Raw genomic sequence first — 19,421 nt, 5'->3', positions numbered from 1 at the left:
AATTATATTGTATATACCATCGCAAATCAATATGTGTCCCACGACAAATTATTTTTGTTTTGTAGAAACCATGGCAATTTTGCTACATTTTGGCCGTCTTTTTTTTTGTAAAAGAACAAATTTACTAAAATTTTCATGTGCCGATTTATAATTTGTTTCAAATGTTTTAGTAAAAAATAGAGAGAAAGTGTTTTGAAAACCTTTGGCAAATTTTTACTTAAGAATTATTTTTAGGTGGCGGCCTTAAGTCGTCCTTTCAAAGGTGCCATGGCTTCTCCAAAAAAAAGTGTCATATTAATATTGTTCGGGGTTCCCCACATGTCGTTGCCAAAAAGTATCCTTGAGCTTTGGTGGGCACCGCCTCCTCGACGTTTGTCCATGCTGCCACGTCTCTTCTCGTCGTCTTCCATGTTCACGGCCGGCTCGCCTTCGCCACCACCCTCCCTCATGCAACTGGCCTCGTCATCTTCTTCCCCTCTTCCTCAGCTTGAAACTAAGTGATCCTACAACAATGCATATAACAGTTAAATAGGAAATAGGAATGGACCAATGCAGTGTGAAACGATTTGGTGCCACACTTGGAGATTGTTGATGTATCAAGGGTTGGGCTAGGATCTTCGTCGATGTCGGCATGTGTGAATTCAAGATTGTCTAGACATGCCGATCGACTTTGGACATGTATCATCTCGAGTGAATTGCAAAAAACATCGACACTTCAGGCAAGGTTGCAGAAACCACACATTTACGGAATTGTGCCAAAAAGCACCAACTTTTCTCATAATTTTTTGCAAATAACACTAGTTGGCGGCTTTGGCCGTTTTGATGACGATTATGACAGATGGGTCCCATAAATGATGATGTGGCGTAACTGTTGACAGTTGACGGGAGATTTTTACAGATTTACAAAACAGTCCTTGTTCAAAATTGAAAAAAGCAATCAGCCCCACCCCCCACCCCGTCGCCTGTCTCCTCGTCAGGTGGCTGCGTGCTCGCGGCCAGCGCCGACGGCCGGCGCACTCACCGCAGCTCAAGCCGACCTCCCCCACGAGCGCACCTTCCTCTCCTCCGGCCCCAACCACCTCCCGCCGCCCCATTCCCACCGTAGAGCTGTTGCTGCTCATGGCCCGGCCGGCGCGGAGGAGGCGCGGTGGCCGGGGATGGCCTGGCCGGCCGAGATGCGGGGCGTGGCTGCCACGACGGCTCGACCTCGACCCCCGCTCTTCGGCGCACTACTCGAGCAGGTCCAAGGCGAGGCACGCATGAGTAGAGGAGCTCCTGCACGGCTGCACCGTTCCAGCAACCTCCTCAAATCCTCCAACATGGCCGCCTCCAAGATGTCCTGCATGGCGAACAGCCAAGATGCCAGGTCGGCCCGCCCGATCCCGACGCCGCCGCCGCCCAACCGCCGCGCTCACCGGTGGCCGCCACCTCGCTGAGAGGGTCCGTCCTCGCGTGTGCTGACCTGCTGCACCGGGCCTCACCGAGCCTCTCGTGCGCTGCTCCTACCGGCCGCGGGCGTCCACTGGAGGGAGTGTCAGCCGGCGTCCCCCACCGGACCGGTGGAACTGAAGAAACGGCGGCGGCGACGGGGGCGCCGGCCCGCCGGTGCCCATGGTATGTCCGCCTCCGCCTCCGGAGAGGAGAGACGAGGAGGGCAGGGGCTTGATTGCTTTTTAATTTTTCTAAAAAGGGTGTCGGTGTAAAATCCTCTGTCTAACGGAGTTGCCTGCGAACCGTTAGGCCACGTCGGCATAAACGGGGCCCATCTGTCATAATCGTCATCAAATCGACCAAAGCCGCCAACTAGTGTTTTTTGCAAAAAATTAGAGAAAAAATTAGTGGTTTTGGGCACAATTCCGTAAATGTGTGGTTCCTACAAACCTTGCCTGAAGTGTCGATGTTTTTTGCAATTCACTCTATCACCTCTGAACATTGTGTGTGAGATGCTAATCGTGCGGGTCGTGAGCTTGCTAAGTTGGCAAGGATTCATCCTCCGAGTGCATGGATGGAGAATCTGCCTGTAAATTATGTAATGGCCTTAATTGTGGACGATGTGTCTCTTTTCATCAAATTATAATAAAGCTAGTCATGAAGTTTTTCCCTAAAGAAAGGAATTGGGACTGATTATATGTAAGGTTCCTGTAGAAAAGAAATTGAGTGTAAGCCGATTTTGCTCCAGACGTGGGACAATTGAAATCCAACGGCTAGGCACCCACCAATTTTTCCATAAAGTTTTTTTTTTAGAATCATTTTCCATAAAGTTGGTCAAACCTTATGGAATTTGACTTAGAACTTACTTAGAACTTGAAGTATTTTGGAACAGAGGGTGTATATTACACACTGAGATCTTAAAGTTGGGCAACCAGTTCACTTAACCGATTTGGACTGGTTGGGGGATGTTTGCAAGATTTTGAAAGATGTGGTTTGTGTTTCAAAACAGTTTTAATCAGGAGGGTTCCCACCAAAAGAAATACTGGTTTGAAAAACAATAATATGCCAAAACACATCACGAAATCTGTAGTAGGAAAGGAGAAAAGGCCAGAGAAATCCAGAGAAATAAATCTTCACATTTATGTTATATGCAACAAATAATGACCCAAAAAAGAAGAAAAATCCTTGCTAAGACAAAACTGTTTGTCTTGAGTCTCAACTGTTAGGATGAAGAAGGCCGTGTTTCCTGATTCTGCCGAGTAGACCATTCATTTACTTCTTCTTCGTCCTCTTGCGGCCAGCGGATGCCGGTTTCACGGTCTGGTCTTTGGCGAGAGTTTCATTCAGGAGCGCCGTGATCTGGTCTCCGGTTAGGGTCTCGTGCTCCAGGAGGGCGACAGCGAGCGCATGGAGCTCCCGCTTGTTCGCCGCGAGGATCGTCTTTGCGTTCTTGTAAGCCTTGCTCAACAACTCTTTCACCTCCTGGTCCACCATGGTTGTCGAGTTCCAGCTCATGGTCTTGGCGTTCCAACTGCCGTCGTTGTTGTCGTAGGAGACAGGGCCGACCTGCTTGCTCATGCCATACCTGGCAACCATGTCCGTCGCCAGCTGGGTCGCCTCGCCCATGTCAGTCAGGGCAAGGGAGCTCACCTCGCTCTCACCAAAGATAACCTCCTCAGCCGCCCGGCCTCCCATGAGAACATCTAGTCCTGCGAGCATCTTCTTCTTTGAATATATAAACTCATCGGCCTCCTCCGGCAGCTGCCACACCATGCCGAGAAAATCACCCCTGGGAACAATGGTAGCCTTGTGGACGGGATCAGCGCCATCCGTGTGGATAGCAACGATGGCGTGCCCTGCCTCATGGTACGTGGTCATCCTCTTGCAGTTATCAGGCATCGCCACCGATCTGCGCTCACCGCCCACTAGAATCCTGTCCGTGGCATACTCCAGGTGATGCGTCGCAACAGCTTCTGCCCCGTCCTTGGCAGCCTTGAGAACGGCGTCGTTCACCAGGTTTGCCAGGTTCGCTCCTGAGAGCCCAGATGTCCTCTTCGCGATGGTCAGAAGATCCACGTCCTGGGCTTTCAACACCTGCATCGAAAATTTCATGGAGAAAGAGGTTTCTCATCAGAGGCTGCCAAGACGACGCCTCATAATATTTTCAAGGATGTGGAGTGCAAACCTTTGACATATGAGCCTCGAGGATCTGTCGTCGGCCCTCAACATTTGGATAATGAATCTGAATGTGACGGTCGAAACGCCCAGACCTAACAAGGGCTTGATCTAGTGAATCGAGGTTGTTGGTTGCAGCGACCACAATCATCCCGTCATTCTGCTCCAAGCCATCTAGCTCGACGAGCAGCTGATTAACGGTGTGTCTATGCGCTTTGAATCTTGTGAGCTCCTGCTCCCAGCAATGGCATCAATCTCATCGATGAACACTATGCAAGGAGATCGCTTCTTTGCAGTAGTGAAGAGCTCCCTCACCCTTTTAGCCCCAGCACCCACATGATTCTCCTCGAATTTGCTGCCTCTGCACGTGAAGAACGGGACGCCGGCTTCCCCGGCCATCGCCCTTGCCAGCATTGTCTTCCCCACGCCAGGCCCGCCGACTAGCAGGACACCTCTTGGAAGCTTGCCGCCGAGGTGTGCGAAACGCTTGGGCTCCCGCAGACATAGTACTATGTCCTCGAGTTCGGCTTTCGCGTCATCCACTCCCTTGACATCACTGAACTTTGTTGTGCTAGTAGAATCCTTCACCTCTTTTTTCGAACCATCAAAGCCACAAGCCAAGAAGGTACGTGCAAGCTGCTTCCTAAGTTTGGCAGCAAATCCTGATGGGCGCAAATCCTGTCGATTTGTAAGCATACCGCCACCTATGTATACAGAAAGAAACTTATGAAAGAGTGAGTGACAACTGCCTAATTGAAAAACAGGAAATCAAGTCCGGCACTAGTTGCCACTTGCCAGTGACCACCACATAAATATTTCAAGCATATATTTGTAGGGGTTGCACCTGTAGTGGTTGCATCCGCAGCAGCAGGGGCTCCGAAAGGAGCCGCGCTTTCCTCCCTTTTAACCGTGTTCGCCGGTCGGTGCGTCGCGGCAGCCTGTGACACAAACACGCGCACGGATTCAGTCTTGCAGAACAGGGTGTTATTTGTGCAGGGCTAGCAATTTGGCAGTCCGTAAAGCGGCATGGCATTGAAGCCCAATCCAAAACGCTAGTAAACCAAAGGTGTCCGGCATCAATCTGAAACTCAAGCCGACAGTGCTTTGCATCAGTTGCGGGGTTTCAGCACCGATGTTGCATCAATCAACTACAGAAAGAACAACAATCGTTCCTTTTATATACAACTATACAACAGGCTCATCAACCCCAAGATTGATCGAACAGAACAGAGCAACCAAAGTAACGCAAGCTGGGATCGATGAACACACATATAAAGAAGGAAAGGGCCTTGGGGTGGGCGAGGCGACAGCAGGCCATGGTTGCTCGAAACCTTATTATTTGAGCCCTACAAACGAATCGCTCGAAACCAGGTTTCTAGTAGTTGTAGTTGCTCCTCAAATCCCTAGCTAGTTCGCCCCAATATATATATATATATATATATATATATATATATATATATATATATATATATATATATATATATATATATATATATATACACACACACGACCAAGATTTAACTGCGCGCCACGCCACTGAATCTCTCGTCCGACTCTGCAACAAACACCTGCACCCGCACGACAACGGCTTGCTGACCTCGTATCAGAGTCCAAGGGCAGTACTCTAATCCGAGTAGGACATGGAGAGCTTGGACGGCCGCGCCGGCGTCGACACGGAGAGAAATCCGAAGCCAAGAACTACCAGCACCAGATCACACAGTCAGCTAGAGGTCTGATTGGAGACGATGTGGGACTTCTCACCCGCGGCGAAACCACTCAGGTTCGGCCACGCTTTGCTTTGGCTCCGCCACCACGCCGCCGCCGCCTCCCCCAAATCGACGCTGATGGCCCGATCTGGGTGCTCCCGTTGCCGTGACCTGGCCCAGCACGGCGCCGATGGGAGCCGTCGCACGGCAACGGCGCTCCACCGCTCCTTGCCGAGCGGATCGCCCAGGCTATCCCGCGCTCTTCGCCGGCGGGAGTACGGAGCGGCGCCGCACATCGCCACGCTAGCAATGCAATTTTTTTTTCTCTTAGAACTTCTGTATGTGCCCGGACCCACCTTCCAGCGACATAAGGCAGGGCAAAGTATTTTTGCCCTTCAAAATACACATTTGAGTTTCTTCGTCAAATTTCATACTCTTCGTTTTGACTTAAATAAGAGCACCAATTCTTTTTTGACACTGTCAATCTATTCATTTTCAATCATGGCAGTACAAAAAACAACAGAGGTAATAAAAAGTACAACCATGTCTACGGAGACGACTACAAGTACTGGAGCAAGCCGAAGGCACACTGCCGTCGTCGAAGCCGGGCAAACCTTGCTATTGTAGACAGTCGATGAGCCATTGTGCTAAGGTCCCATAGGACTAATGCACCAGAGTAGCAACTGTCACCGATGAAGAAAGTTGTAGATCAGAAGAATCAGACTTTAAACATCCAAATGAAGACGAACGAAAACCGAATCCAAACAAATCCATCGAAGAACAGCGTCGACCGAATCCCGCGAGATCCGACGGAGAAACCTCGACACGCCCTCCAACGATGATAGAAGCACTATCGGGACGGGGTAGAACGTGGGAAACATTATTCCTACTAAGGGATGTCGCCGCCGCCACACAGTCCCAACCAAAACGCTGAACCTAACAAGAACGAGAACAGGGTCCCTCCCGCTGGCGTGGGGCCGAGATCCTCCACACCTCCACAGCCTAGAGGCCATCGAAGATGTGGCAAACTGGCGGCGGCGCCGATGGGAGGAGAAGTGTTTTTCTTGTCAAGGAAAGAAATGGCATAAAAGCTCCAATTTGACACATGTATCTGCACTACTTAATCATTCATAGTTGTTGGGCCTACAAATAAGAGGTAGGCTGACCATTTCGCAAAAAAAGGCTGACCATTTTGCAAAACTGCCCTGTAGTAACCCGGGCAAAGTTATTATTCTGCTTGCTAACAAATATCTTTGACAATTTTTGGGCTCGTCATTTGATACTAACTAAAAATTTAACACGCAAAGTCAGTTTATATCTTGATACTAATCTGCGTCGTTAGCGTGCAGGTTTATCATCCTTGCAAGGTTATGGAACTGAGCATGTCCGAACAACGCACGTCGTGGGAACAGTATGTGGAATCTTACCCAATCATTTCAATCAGACATATTCAACAAAATGACACGAACTAAGCGTAGTTCAGATGGTTGCCTTCTTTGTGGTCGAATTAGCTAGGGGTTCAAGTGTTACACTTGACACTGATGCACGCATTTTCTTGAATTTATTTTCTTGAATTAGATAGGGGTCTAAGAAATTTGACTATGAGTCATCAATCTTAAGATGTGATGCTGGCTCAAATTTCTCATGTATTTCAGCATGGTCATCGAATTCCATGAGACCACGTCATTTTCTTTCCTTGTTGCCCCACTCAAAATTCCGAGTAAATAGCAAAATGCTATCACTTGTTTTAATTTCTCAAAATGCTATCACTATTTTGGTTGGCTGTTGCAAAAACCCAAATTGTTATGTGATTAAACTTTAAACCGTTTTATGACAGCTGGGGCCCACTCATAAACACTAACCGTTAACACCGTGATAGTTGACTAGCCAGGCCCACCTATTAGTGACATCTCCTAAGAAAATAAAAAATTTCTAAAAAATAGAAAAGTTGAACGCTGCCCCTTCCCATCCATGACCTTCCTCGAGGCAGAGCTCTTCCGAGCCGGAGCTCGAGGGCGCCTTCCCCGCCGGCCGCGGGTCGTGCATCGACCTCGTCGGTTTTCTCTGGTGATGTCATCCCACCGTCGTCCCGGAGCACCTCTCCCGCCTCGGCGTCGTCCTGCTGCATGCAGGAGCCGCCGCTACGGAGCATCTCCCTTTCCCGCCGCCACCCCGCACTCCTCCACCGCACTAACGCCCTCAAGCTTCTTCGCCAGAGCAAGGCAGCAGAGACGACGCGGTTACAACCCGGGGTGTGCTCTACTGCCGGCCATTGTGGTTCCGTGATGTGCGCTACCGTTGCTGCTTGTGCTCAGCAGTCGGCCACTGCGTCGCCGTGATGTGTGCTGCCGTTGCGGCTCCGGTGACCACTGCTGCAGGGACTATACAACACGGCGTGCACGGATCGACCCTTCCCTTCGCCTCCTCGAAAAACAGCAACTCGTCCAAGGTGCGGAATCCGACATCGTGCCATACTCCATCTACCTGCTTGTTCATGTCGTCCCGCATGGTCCTCGAGCCTCACGGGCGCCGCCTCTGTGCAGGTCATCCCGCGCCGTCCCCGAGCAGCATGGCCGCCGCCTCCATGCTCCAGCGCAACGTTGAAGGTCGGCCAATGCCCACAGGTGCCCTTCTTCGGCTTCGGTGACGAGCTCGCGCGGTGTGGACATGATTGCCTTTTGTTTTATTTTACAAGGACCCGATCACTTTTAAAAATTCTGTAGGGACCCGGTTGCATTTCAAAAAATATTGGAGCCCCACTTGTCATAACCTGTCAACGGTCAATCTAACAGTCAAACTGGTGAGTGGACCCGAACTGTTATAAAATGATTTAAAGTTTAATCGCACAACAATTTGTTTTTTTTTTTGGAACAGCCAACCAAAATATTGATAGCATTTTGAGAAATTAAAAAAGTGGTCGTATTATGTAACCCTAACCCGTAATGTGGTAGTTTTTTGCTATTTACTCAAAATTCGAAATTAGAGAGGTAATGTGCTGGCCAAGAATTTTTGGTAATGTACTGATTTAATAAGAAATTATTCTCCGTCAGTAGCTATGGTTTTCTCATCCAGTATCCACCCATGGACTGTTTTCCGTCAGTAGCTATAGTTATTTTTCGTAGCGCCACGTATTGATCACAAGTTGTCTTTCAGATACTTTGGGCCTTTTCAGGTGACGGCGCGAATTGGTGCGGTGGCGTATCGTGTGCAACTTCCAGAAGGCAGCCGAGTGCATCCGGTGTTTCACGTATCCTTGTTACGTGGAGCTCTGCCACCGAACACGGATGTGGTTTCTGTGCTTCCGGAGCCCCCAATGGCACACGCAGCGCCGGATTTTCCCGAGAGTGTGCTCGCTCATCGGATTGCCACGGAAGGTCAGGCCCAGATCCCTTAGGTACTGATCAAGTGGTCGTCCCAGCCGGAGGCTTCGGCATCTTGGGAAGATTTCTTCAAGCTCCGAAGTCGATTCCCGGGCGCTGCGGCTTGGGGACAAGCCATTTTTGAAGACCAGGGGAATGTCACGATCCCCACTACTCCCGCGTCTGGACATCAAGGCCCACTACCAGATGGTGAGAAGACCAGGCCCAAGAGAGCTAAGAGGGCCAACCGGTTGTTCGACCCAGCAACTTGGGAGCTGGGCGGGTGAGTCAATAAGTAGGTGCAAGCCCAGTGTGGCGGGGCACGGACATGTACTAGGCAGAATTGTCTCAAAAAAAATGTAATAGGCAGAATCCCCTCCACGAACTCTCTCTCTCCCTTCTGCCTCCTGTATCCTCTTCTCCTACCCCGATTCCTTTCTGCTCTCAAACCCTAGCCTTGAATCCCTTGTGTATCGCCATGATTTGAGTAGATCGAGCAAGAGGAACGTGATAGAAATGCCCTTACCTATCTATCTAAACTTTTTTGTATGCTAAGTAAGGAAATTTGCTTACATGTTTTATAAAATTATTTTGTGTTTACAAACAAATAGTATTCGAATGGCATGAACCATCTAATTTGTGCTATTACATTCGTGCCAAATTAACATTTATCCTAACTTCCCCTGTCTCTCATACTCCTTTGAAAATCAATGAAAAAGAGAAAATGATTTAGGTGGGGGGGCTTTGATCTTCAAAAAAAGGGAACATTTATCCCCTCTCCAGGTCTATACCTAGCCTTGTCGTTTCTGACAGTTGCACCAGTCGCGTCCTCTCTCTTAATGTTTTTTTTTTTGAAACGGAGGCAAAAGCTTTGCCTCATCCATTAAATAAGAGAGAATAGAGTTTGTTACACGCCACCGAAATACACCACATGCGGATTTCTCGCGTGCGATAAAAGACCCTAATTTCTTAGCTCCGGCGATGACCCAAAGGTTTGCCTCGGTAGAGATGGACGAAAGCAAGGTTGGTGGTGGGGCACTCTTATGCTTAAAAACTCTTGCGTTCCGCTCGTTCCAAATTGTCCATGAGACTAGCATGGTGATGGAGGCCTTGGCTTGACGATCTGGCATTCCTTCGACGCAAGTGCTTGCCTACCAGTGTTGAACGGTTTCAAACAAGGGCCAAGCGGAAGTGTCGAGCCCGAGCATGGGGAATTTCCCAATGACCAGAGACCAAAGGCACCGGGTGTAGCGGCACTTGTAGAAGAGATGGGGCCCACACTCTTGCACTCTCTTGCAGAGAGGGCAAACATCACAATTTGGCCATCCTCGCTTTGCCAATCTATCCGCCGTCCAGATTCTATCTTGAAGAGCTAGCCAAGCAAAAAAAATTACTTTTGGAGGCGCCCAAACCTTCCAAACCATCCTGTCCATGGGCGACAAGACCATCCCTAGAAATTGCGCTCTGTATGCGGAAGTCGCCGAGTACTTTCCATTGCTCGTATGCTTCCAAATGATTTCATCCTCGGTGAGCTCGTCAAGGTGGACCTCATTAAGAAGCATCCAAAGAGTGAAGAACTGTGTGATGTGCTCGGCGGTTACGTTGGTGGGGGTTTTGATCTTGAGGATCCACGCGTTGTGCTTGAGGGCCTCCCTGACCTTCCAACTTTTTCTCTTGGAGGCTTTGAAGATGAGAGGGGCAATGTCTTTTGGCGAACGCCCAAGAAGCCAAGGAGAGTCCCAAAAGGGTGTCCTCGCTCCGTTACCAACGGTGATGGTGGTTGAGGCATAGAAAAAGTTGAGGTCCTCCGCATCACATGGGTTTCCCATCCCCACCCACATCTTGTTGGGCTCTTTCCATTCGTACCACGGCCATCGTAACCGGAGAGCCCTCGTAAACTTGGAGGTGTTCAGGACCCCAAGCCTCCGTACGAAAGAGGCCGACAAACTGTCTCCCAGTTCACTTTGCATTTGGCCCTCGATGTCTTTTCTGAGCCGGACCATAGGAAGGCTCGTTCAAGCTTGTTCACGTTGTGGAGGATGGTTGGCGGTATGACCAAAGGGGTGGCGGGGTAGACCACTTGGGAAGTGATCACGGACTTGACTAGGGTCGTTCGCCCGATGGTGGTGATGTTTCGGCCATCATACGTTGGCAACTTGCTTGCCACTTTATCCACGAGGAATTGGAAGTCCACTAATTTCAGCTTCCACACGGAGAGGGGGAGACCCAAGTATCGCAAAGGAAAAGACGCCCGCGCAGCCGGCAAGCTTTGAGTTAGGGAATGCAAATCGAGGTGGTTGCAACGAATGGGCACCACCGAGCTCTTTTGGAAGTTGGTGCAAAGACCTGTGACATCCCCAAATCCCCTCAAAATGCTAGCAAAGTTGTCAACATCCTGCTTGATCGGTGCCAGGAAGACGGCCGCGTCGTCCGCGTAGAGAGAGGTCCTCATCATGGCCCCCCTTCCCCGGATTTTATGGAGGAGCCCCTTCTTTGTTGCCACATCAAGGATTTTTTGTAGCGGGTCGATGGCGATGACAAAGAGAAGCGGGGAAATAGGGTCTCCCTGCCGAAGCCCCTTCCCATGCTTTATTGGACAGCCGGCAATACCATTCAGGATGATCCTCGAGGATGAAGAGCTAAGGAGGGCCGCGATCCAATCCCTGAATTTACTTGGGAATCCTCGCCGCTGGAGGAGATCAAGCAAGTACTCCCACTTCACGGAGTCAAAGGCCTTGCGAATGTCGAGCTTGAAGAGGAGGGATGGGGTCTTCCTCTTGTGTAGGCGTCGGCAAGGTTGCGGACATACAAGTAATTGTCGTGAATGCTTCTTGTTTTGATGAAGGCGCTTTGGGCATTAGAGACGAGATTTTTCATGTGTGGGCCTAGTCTCATGGATAGCACCTTCGCAATAATCTTTGCGATCGCGTGGATGAGGCTGATGGGTCTATAGTCGGCGATCCCCTCCGCCCCTTCCTTCTTGGGCAAGAGCACCACATTTGCGGAGTTGAGCCACTGGAGGTTTGAGGTGTGTAGGCAGTCAAAATGTGTGATCACCCTCATGAGATCAGGCTTAATGATGTCCCAACACCTCTTAAAGAAGAGGCCCGTGAACCCATCTGGCCCCGGCGCCTTGTCACTTGGCATGTCGTTGATCGCATCCAGGACCTCACTCTCGGCCATTGGGGAGCCAAGGTCATGCAAGTCAAGAGGCTCCAAATTTAGCTCATCCCAATTGAAATCTTTGTGGCATCGGGGGCCTCTCTTCATGACATTGGAAAAATGGTCATGGATTATCTTTTCCTTGGCGTCGTGCTCGGTGACCCAACCATGCTCATTTTTTATTCTATGGATATGATTTTTTTCTCCGCCTTGCATTGACTCGGCGATGGAAGAATTTTGTATTAGCATTCCCATCTCTAAGGTTGGCAATTCTCGCACATTGCTTCTTGCGCGATCTTTCGAGCGCCGCCAAGGCGATGACCCTTCTCTTGAGCTTGGCCCGGAGCTCAATTTCTTCGGTGGAGAGGAGCCTATCCTCTTGGGCGATGTCGAGGCGAAATATCACCAAGAGCGCGGCCTGGTGGTGAATTTTAGCCTTGGAGAAAAGACCTCTACTCCATTCAGAGAGGCGGAGAGCCGTCTTCTTGAGCTTGTGGTAAAGAATGAGGTATGGCTCAGTGTGGTCAACCCTCTCGTTCCACGCATTTTGAACCACCTCGTTGAATCCGGGCATGGATGCCCAGAAGTTTTCAAATTTAAACACTCGAGGCCTTCTTGGTCCCTTGTCATCAGCAAGAAGAAGCGGACAATGGTCGGAGAGAGAGGAGGAAAGCGCATTAAGGACATGAGTGTTGAAAGTTGTGTCCCACTCGGCGTTGCAGAAAAAAGAGTCAAGCTTGCATAAGGTTGGATTTGCCCTCTCATTGCTCCAAGTGAATCTCCGGTTTTGAAGGTGGATCTCTTTGAGTTCACAACTGTGGAGCGTTGCCCTGAAACGGTTGATCCTGCCGCGGTTCACATTTCTCTTATTTTTATCTCGCGCCCTATAAATTTGGTTGAAGTCGCCTGAGGCAAGCCAGGCCACCCCGGTCGGTGGTTTCTCTGCCAGCAGCTCGGCAAAGAAAGCATCTTTGCAAGAGGAGTCTGAGGGACCGTAGACGGAGGTGATCTTGAAGAGCATGTCGGTCCCTCGCACCCTGACCATGGCGGAAAGGCAAAACGCCGTGGTGTTGATGCAGGAAACATCCACAAAGAGGTCATCCTCTCTCTTAATGTAGGTTTTGCGGTTAGGAAATAATTTATTTAGCTAGGAGACTATGTAATAACAACTGATTATACCCTTGTGATCACATAAACCATATTCGATTGGACGGGTTATAGAATCTTGGCGTACATGCTTGAGTTCCAAAAGCAGGAGTTTTACAGATATAAGATGCAACTAGTGTTTATTGATTATGATCCATCCACATGATTGGTTGCCACTACCCACTAATCAGCAAGGCTAGTCGAAACAAATAATCACGTCTAGATATTCTTGTCACGGCGACCTAGCTAGCTCGGACATGGAGATCTCTCCCCGGAATCGGATATGTCGCCCTTCCTCCGAGCTTTCCTCGGCTCGTCAACACGTACACACACACACACGCAAAACAAACAACAGCAGACAGACGGCGCACACGTGCAACTGAATATCATTTTTGTGAAAAGGTATCAGACGTTAAGCTAAGATTGTTAAGACTTAATTAACACAGTTAATTAAGGGCATTGTCACCCATGCTACATAAAGCGCCCAGCCGGGAAAGCTAAACCGGCCGGCGAGGAGTATACTTTACCCATGCCTAACGTGTCCACAATCTTGTCAATTTACGCTCTTTCGGACAATCGGCATTTGTAAGGCATGTTTGTTCTTTTTTCCTTCTCTTTTTTTTTTGCCGGTGTGTGGCGACTTGGTATTAACAAATATTCAGTAAAGTGTGGTTATCGTGAGAATTCTGTTACGAAAATTAAAGCGAACGGAGCATGCACCTAACACGGATGATACGCATTGCGCAAAGTATTCACATTTGGATTAAAATGCTGGTAAAATGAAATGTAGTGGAACATCCTTGCTCCATGATAGGTATTGGCCTCATAGAACCATCTATCCATCTAGGATAGAAAGAGAAGAAGCACGACAGTTGAGTTATATTACATATCTGCTCTACTGCTACTCCGTACGACAGTATAGGGAGGTTGATGGTATGAGATGTATCCACAACTGTCGTTGAGAATGACAAGATGGATACGAGACAGAGACACGCATGCGGTCAACGACTGCACTGTGCATTGCAGGGCTATCCTCAACAGATGAATGGTTGGCGCGTCAACCAACGCACTGTGCCACAGCCCCTGATGATATAATGGTTGTGCTCGTGAGGTCACAAGGCAAAAGGAAAATGTGCACGCTTGGGCATGAACAAACATCAACGCGTTTGGCCTGCATCTCTACACAGACTCGGTGCGGGTTGTTCTGAAAGTAACACTACCCTGCCCCGTTTTGCAACAAAAAGGGAATATCTGCAATTCAAAAATCATTTTTCAAAAGAGATATCTTGCAGCCTTGATTAGACATCTAAAGGTATAATAATCCCCAGGACTCACGATATGGTGAAACAGGTAAATGCATCAGCTACAACCGACAGGTAGTCTAATTGGTATGTACTATGCTGGAAGTGCCGAGTACAACGCACATACAAATCCAACCAAGACAACATGTTCAATCACACAAGGTTACCTAAAATCGACAAACCTAGGGTATTATCTTGCCTACCATTAAGGGTTTCATGAGGCCTTTGCCGGCTCATCGCTGGGAAGATCATCCTCATCATGGTAGATGTTCTCCGCCATCTGCCATATCTGAAGGATGTTGTCTTCAGCAACGCTTGCAAGCACCCAGTCCTCACATGGGTTCCAGGAGAAGTCTGAGATTTTGCTTGTGTGGCCTCCATGAATGAACAAGAGCTCAGGAGGGCCGTCCTCCGCATCCTCCGGTGTTTGCTCCTGATCAATTCTGTCGACACAAAAAACATCATTCACATCAAGAGGGAAGTGAGGAAACGAAAAAGGAACAATGAAAAACATCTGAAAGCTGGACGGCTGTTTACCTGCTTAGATCCCAAACCATCAGTCTCCTTCCCAGGCAACAAGATGCAAGTATAGTTTCATTCTTTGGGCTCCATCCAACTTGAAATACTTCCTCTCTGATTACACAATCAAATTCAGATTCAAGATCGATGAATAACACAAACATATACTCATTTCCTTCTAAGCTAAAAATAGGATGGATGGAACTTCAAACAGAAAAGTGATGGTCAAACTGAAGCATACTTGTGACAGTCAAAAGTGTGCAGCGAAGTATCAATCTTCCGAAGATCAAATAATTTGACAGTCTTGTCGGTTGAACCAGTTGCAACAACCCATTCATTGAAAGGATTGAAAGCCAGGCAATTCACCTATAAATATGACATAAGGAAACAAAGTGGAAAGTGTAAGAACATATTTCTTTATACAAACAACAGAAACAAAGGCAATTGGCTCTTCCAGAAGAATAATATAGGGAAAGCAAGGTGTGCCCAGCCTCTGAATAGAAATCATGCACGAGTAGAAACTACTAGAGTGATGATATGACTATATGAGTATTCATAAAATTGCTACCAGATGCCATCTTTCTTTTCTGGATACAGCAGTTGAGGTTTTCAAGTGAAATAGTTTGTGCAGCCGGATAAATACAATGTAGTTTTCCTGCGATCACTACAGCAGGAAAAATGAGATCATTTAGGATGTCCTCGGCTAATTTGTTTACAACCAATACTTGAAGAGAGGACCTAGATTCTAGAACAATGAACGTGTTTGACACCCCATATGTTATCGTTATACAAATATGCCACTCTGTTTTGTATCCTGAACCACCATTGGCTGCATCAGCTTCAGGGGTAAGAACCAATAAACAAATTAACAAGATATCTAACCATGATATTGTATTCTCGAGTCACATAATGCTAATAGTATAGTACTAAACAATAGTAAACAGAGACTTGAGGCTCCCCAGGAAACCTACCTCGCCCTGGTGTGCCACCACAGACTGTACAGGCTTGGTAGGTGCAGGAGTACGCATATCCCAAATTAGGAGATGATGATCATCACCAACTGAGCCGAATAAGTATTCATGCCTCAAATGCCAAGCAACATCTTCGACAACGCCATCATGAAACTAAACAGAACAGAACCAAAAAAACATCGTGTTAAGCCACTAACAGATGTGCTGGTCATATGAAAAGTATCAGTTGAATAATCATACAAGTGAAACTTCCATGTTTTTGCTATAGTATAACTAGGAAAGTTATTGGTCCAATGAACTGGGGACCATGTCAATTGACTGAAAATACACATGGTGCTAAAAGAGTTCTTTTTTCATTGGCAGCTTGGTCGGGAAGAAAAACAGACCCCCTTATTTTCCTAAAAGGTGAAGTTATCCGTGCACTACCAATATGTTTCCAATTGAGTATTGTTACTGTGTAGCACTGATTTTTTTATGGCCCTGCATTCTGCAAAGCAGAAGTTCAAGCAAGAATTGACCTCAGCTTCTTACAAAGATAAACTTCAAAACAAAATCAGCACAGATACCAAGATCAGTAATCTCACTTGTTCACATATTCAACACACTGAGCATTAAACAGTACTACTGTTATGATTTATGATGCTTAACTGACTATGGACCATGCCATGTGGTACCAACAGCTAGAGAACCAAAAGGAAGGAATTGACAGTCTTAGATAATAACACTGCCAGAGCTGCCATGTCTGAGTGTGAAATACAGACTATAATTCTATTCTTCAGGATAACACAGCAAAACCTGCTGACATGGACGGTGCATCACCCAAAATTACCCATGAAAGCTGCTGTTAGACCTAATGTGAATGGTTTCAACTAGGAGGGTGTAAAATAAGTGTCGTAATTAGGATGCAGATAGACTTTTTCCTCATGTATACCAGCTTCACAAAAGGCCATCAGGAATATGTTATGTATATTATTTCTCCAAGGATGAATACCAGATATGACTAGCACACAAACACATTCAGAGAAACATGCTATCAGAATGGCATGTCATGAGGAAAGCTTTAACCAATGGTACAAACAAAGCTATGTGTTAATGCACTCAAATGGAAAAAGGATCATGAGCCATACCTTAAAAATCTGGTATGCGTCGAGAGTTTTATTTTTACCATTTGCTGTGATGTCCCATAAGCAAATTTGAGCATCATCCGATCCACTCAGCAAATGACCCTCTTTAAAGATACTCCAGGACAGGCCATATCCTTCAGAGTTGTGTCCCTTCAGCCGTAAATCAGGATTGCACGCACCATCTAGTGGAGGCTTTGATGGGTGCTTGCTATAATCAAAGACATACACTTCTGCACTGACTGTCTTGGTAGCAATAATAAATGAATTTTGGGGCATATATCGAGCCCGATTAACTTCTCCATCATGATTTATCTGTTGAACTATTTGCACCTACAAAAGACAGACAAAATGCCTCCAAAATGTGATTTTTTGCACCATCAAAATCAAAATAAATAGCAAGAATGGTACTCCCTCCGTTCCCAAATACTTGTCTTTCTAGGCATTTCAAATGGACTCAACATACGGATGTATGTAGACATATTTTAAAGTGTAGATTCACTCATTTTGCGTCGTATGTAGTCACTTGTTGAAATCTCTAGAAAGACAAGTATTTAGGAACGGAGGGAGTACATGGCATGTTATCTATATGCAATAAAAGTTTCTTCACGAAAACAATTGTTCTAGAGGTATACAAATATACCCCAGGTTATCTTAATCTGTTTTCTAACAATGGCACAAGTGCAAGTCATATTTGAAGGCCTGGCCAAACTTACAAATCATCAATACTATATTTGTCCAATGAGTTCTGGATTGCCACATATCCTTACAGTCCAAGTACAATCGATAACTGGTTTGTTGATCAAATAGACAACAACTCAAAGGCGCATCCAAACATTGTTACATGCGAAAAGGACACCTGAATTCAACAGAAGGGTTTATATTCCAACTTCCATCTATATCACAGAAAGATGCTATTATTATATGGGTCCAACAAAGCAACACCACTGTTAGAATGATTCAAAATCAATTGGTTATGGCCTTTTACATAGCAGCATGAATTGAGGACTCGTACTAGTAAGCAAAACAAGTAGTTAAATTAACAGGCACGTGACAAGAAAGCACAAACATCTCAATCACAAAAACATGCGTCTAGCAAATTTTGAGCTCCATGACTCGGCTTAAGGTACATAATATAATTATAGACATGGCATTAATCTACTAGGGTACTTCAATGAAAAGAAGTTAAATCAACAGTCTAACACAATAGATCAAAGCAATTAACCAAACCCCATATATATTCAACAAAGGGATCAAACATAAAACAGACAGTAGGTCAACTGGTGTCCAGGTATGGGAACAGAAATGAGAGATTCATGGAAAACAAGAAAAATCTACATGAACAAGTGAAAATGCTAAGTAAGTATTAAAGATATCATCAGACATCCCAAGTTTTCTCAATAGCACACAATAACCAACTCAGTATGCATTGGTGACCAACAATAAAACCCGTAAAAAATGCAGTAGTGCTCACAACAGCCCACTACTCTTCACGAAAATCACCCAACCTGATAAAGTACCCAAACAAGTTCACAAAAAATTAATCTAAAATCTACTCCCTCCGTCCCATAATGTAAGACGTTCAGATCCCTAATCTGACAGAACAATTCATCTCAAATCTGTCATGTGGGGCCAGCCCTAGCCAGCCCTTGGATCAATAAACGCAAGCAGAGAATATCCTACAACCTTCCTCCCTTGCTCCTGCGCCACGGCGCCCCTCCTCACCCCCTTCTCCAACCATAGGCCGGCAAGGGCCTCGCCCTCGTCCTCCTACCAACCACGACTACAACCTGCGCGGCAATCAGCCGGGCCGTGACAAAATCAATATTGGGCATGCAATGCCCGATGGGCCACAATAAAACAAATTGCCCAGAACTTCTCACAGTATCTCAAATCAGTACCACAACCACCGAGAAAACTGTTGCCAAATAATCAGCAAAGGAACCATGACTCAACCTAGTGAATCAGCCACAAACTAGGAACTCCATTAGTTCATAGATCGCATCATAAGCAAGTACGAGAGAAGACTACTACCTTGTTGGATTCTGAACAAATCTGACTATCGTCATCGTCCAATTTGGCCATGGCATCCTCAGGAGGTAGATGGACTTGGGCAACTGTGAGGTAACTGGGATTGCCTACAGACACGTGTGTGCCAAACAACACTTTTTGGACAGACTGTTCATGGCTAGGGAGCCACTGCACAGTGAGCAATGGCCACTCTAACGCGTGTGATGATGATATCATATAGAAATGGCGCATTACACTTCCAAATCGCGAATTCCTCCAAAATGTGTTTATTCTTCATATCTTCATCCTCATGAATCTGTACCTCCTCCGCATGAAATTCCTCCTCTATTCCCACAGACATCTCCAGTCCTTCTTTCGCTCGTCCTTCCTGCATGTGGAAGTAGGGGATTGGGATTCTAGGGTTTGGATCTAGGGGGTTGGGATTCTAGGGTCGGGATTCTGGTGTGGAGGAGATCAAGGTTTTACTGGTTGGTTGGGAATCATATCTGGGCTAGGCAAG

General features: G+C 47.0%; 1 protein-coding gene and 1 pseudogene across 1 annotated transcript in view; both read right to left on the bottom strand.

The window, feature by feature from the left end:
- Positions 1-2,408: 2,408 nt before the first annotated feature.
- Positions 2,409-5,027, bottom strand: LOC123113218 (ATP-dependent zinc metalloprotease FTSH 4, mitochondrial-like; annotated as a pseudogene).
- A 9,220-nt stretch (positions 5,028-14,247) lies between these two features.
- The window catches only part of LOC123113217 (histone-binding protein MSI1 homolog), a 7,542-nt gene continuing 2,368 nt past the window's right edge, over positions 14,248-19,421 (bottom strand). Inside the window, exons 2-6 of the mRNA XM_044534403.1 lie at positions 16,898-17,224; positions 15,771-15,923; positions 15,041-15,165; positions 14,818-14,913; positions 14,248-14,723 (exon numbers count right to left, since the gene is read on the bottom strand). Of these exons, the coding sequence (XP_044390338.1) occupies positions 14,495-14,723; positions 14,818-14,913; positions 15,041-15,165; positions 15,771-15,923; positions 16,898-17,224 (930 nt within the window). The 3' untranslated portion in view covers positions 14,248-14,494. The remainder of the gene's footprint in view (positions 14,724-14,817; positions 14,914-15,040; positions 15,166-15,770; positions 15,924-16,897; positions 17,225-19,421) is intronic.

Source organism: Triticum aestivum, chromosome 5B, assembly GCF_018294505.1.
Source record: "Triticum aestivum cultivar Chinese Spring chromosome 5B, IWGSC CS RefSeq v2.1, whole genome shotgun sequence".
NCBI classification, from domain to species: Eukaryota; Viridiplantae; Streptophyta; class Magnoliopsida; order Poales; family Poaceae; genus Triticum; species Triticum aestivum.
The sequence above is the reverse complement of the archived record's forward strand: the minus strand, read 5'-3'. Positions and strand labels throughout refer to the sequence as shown.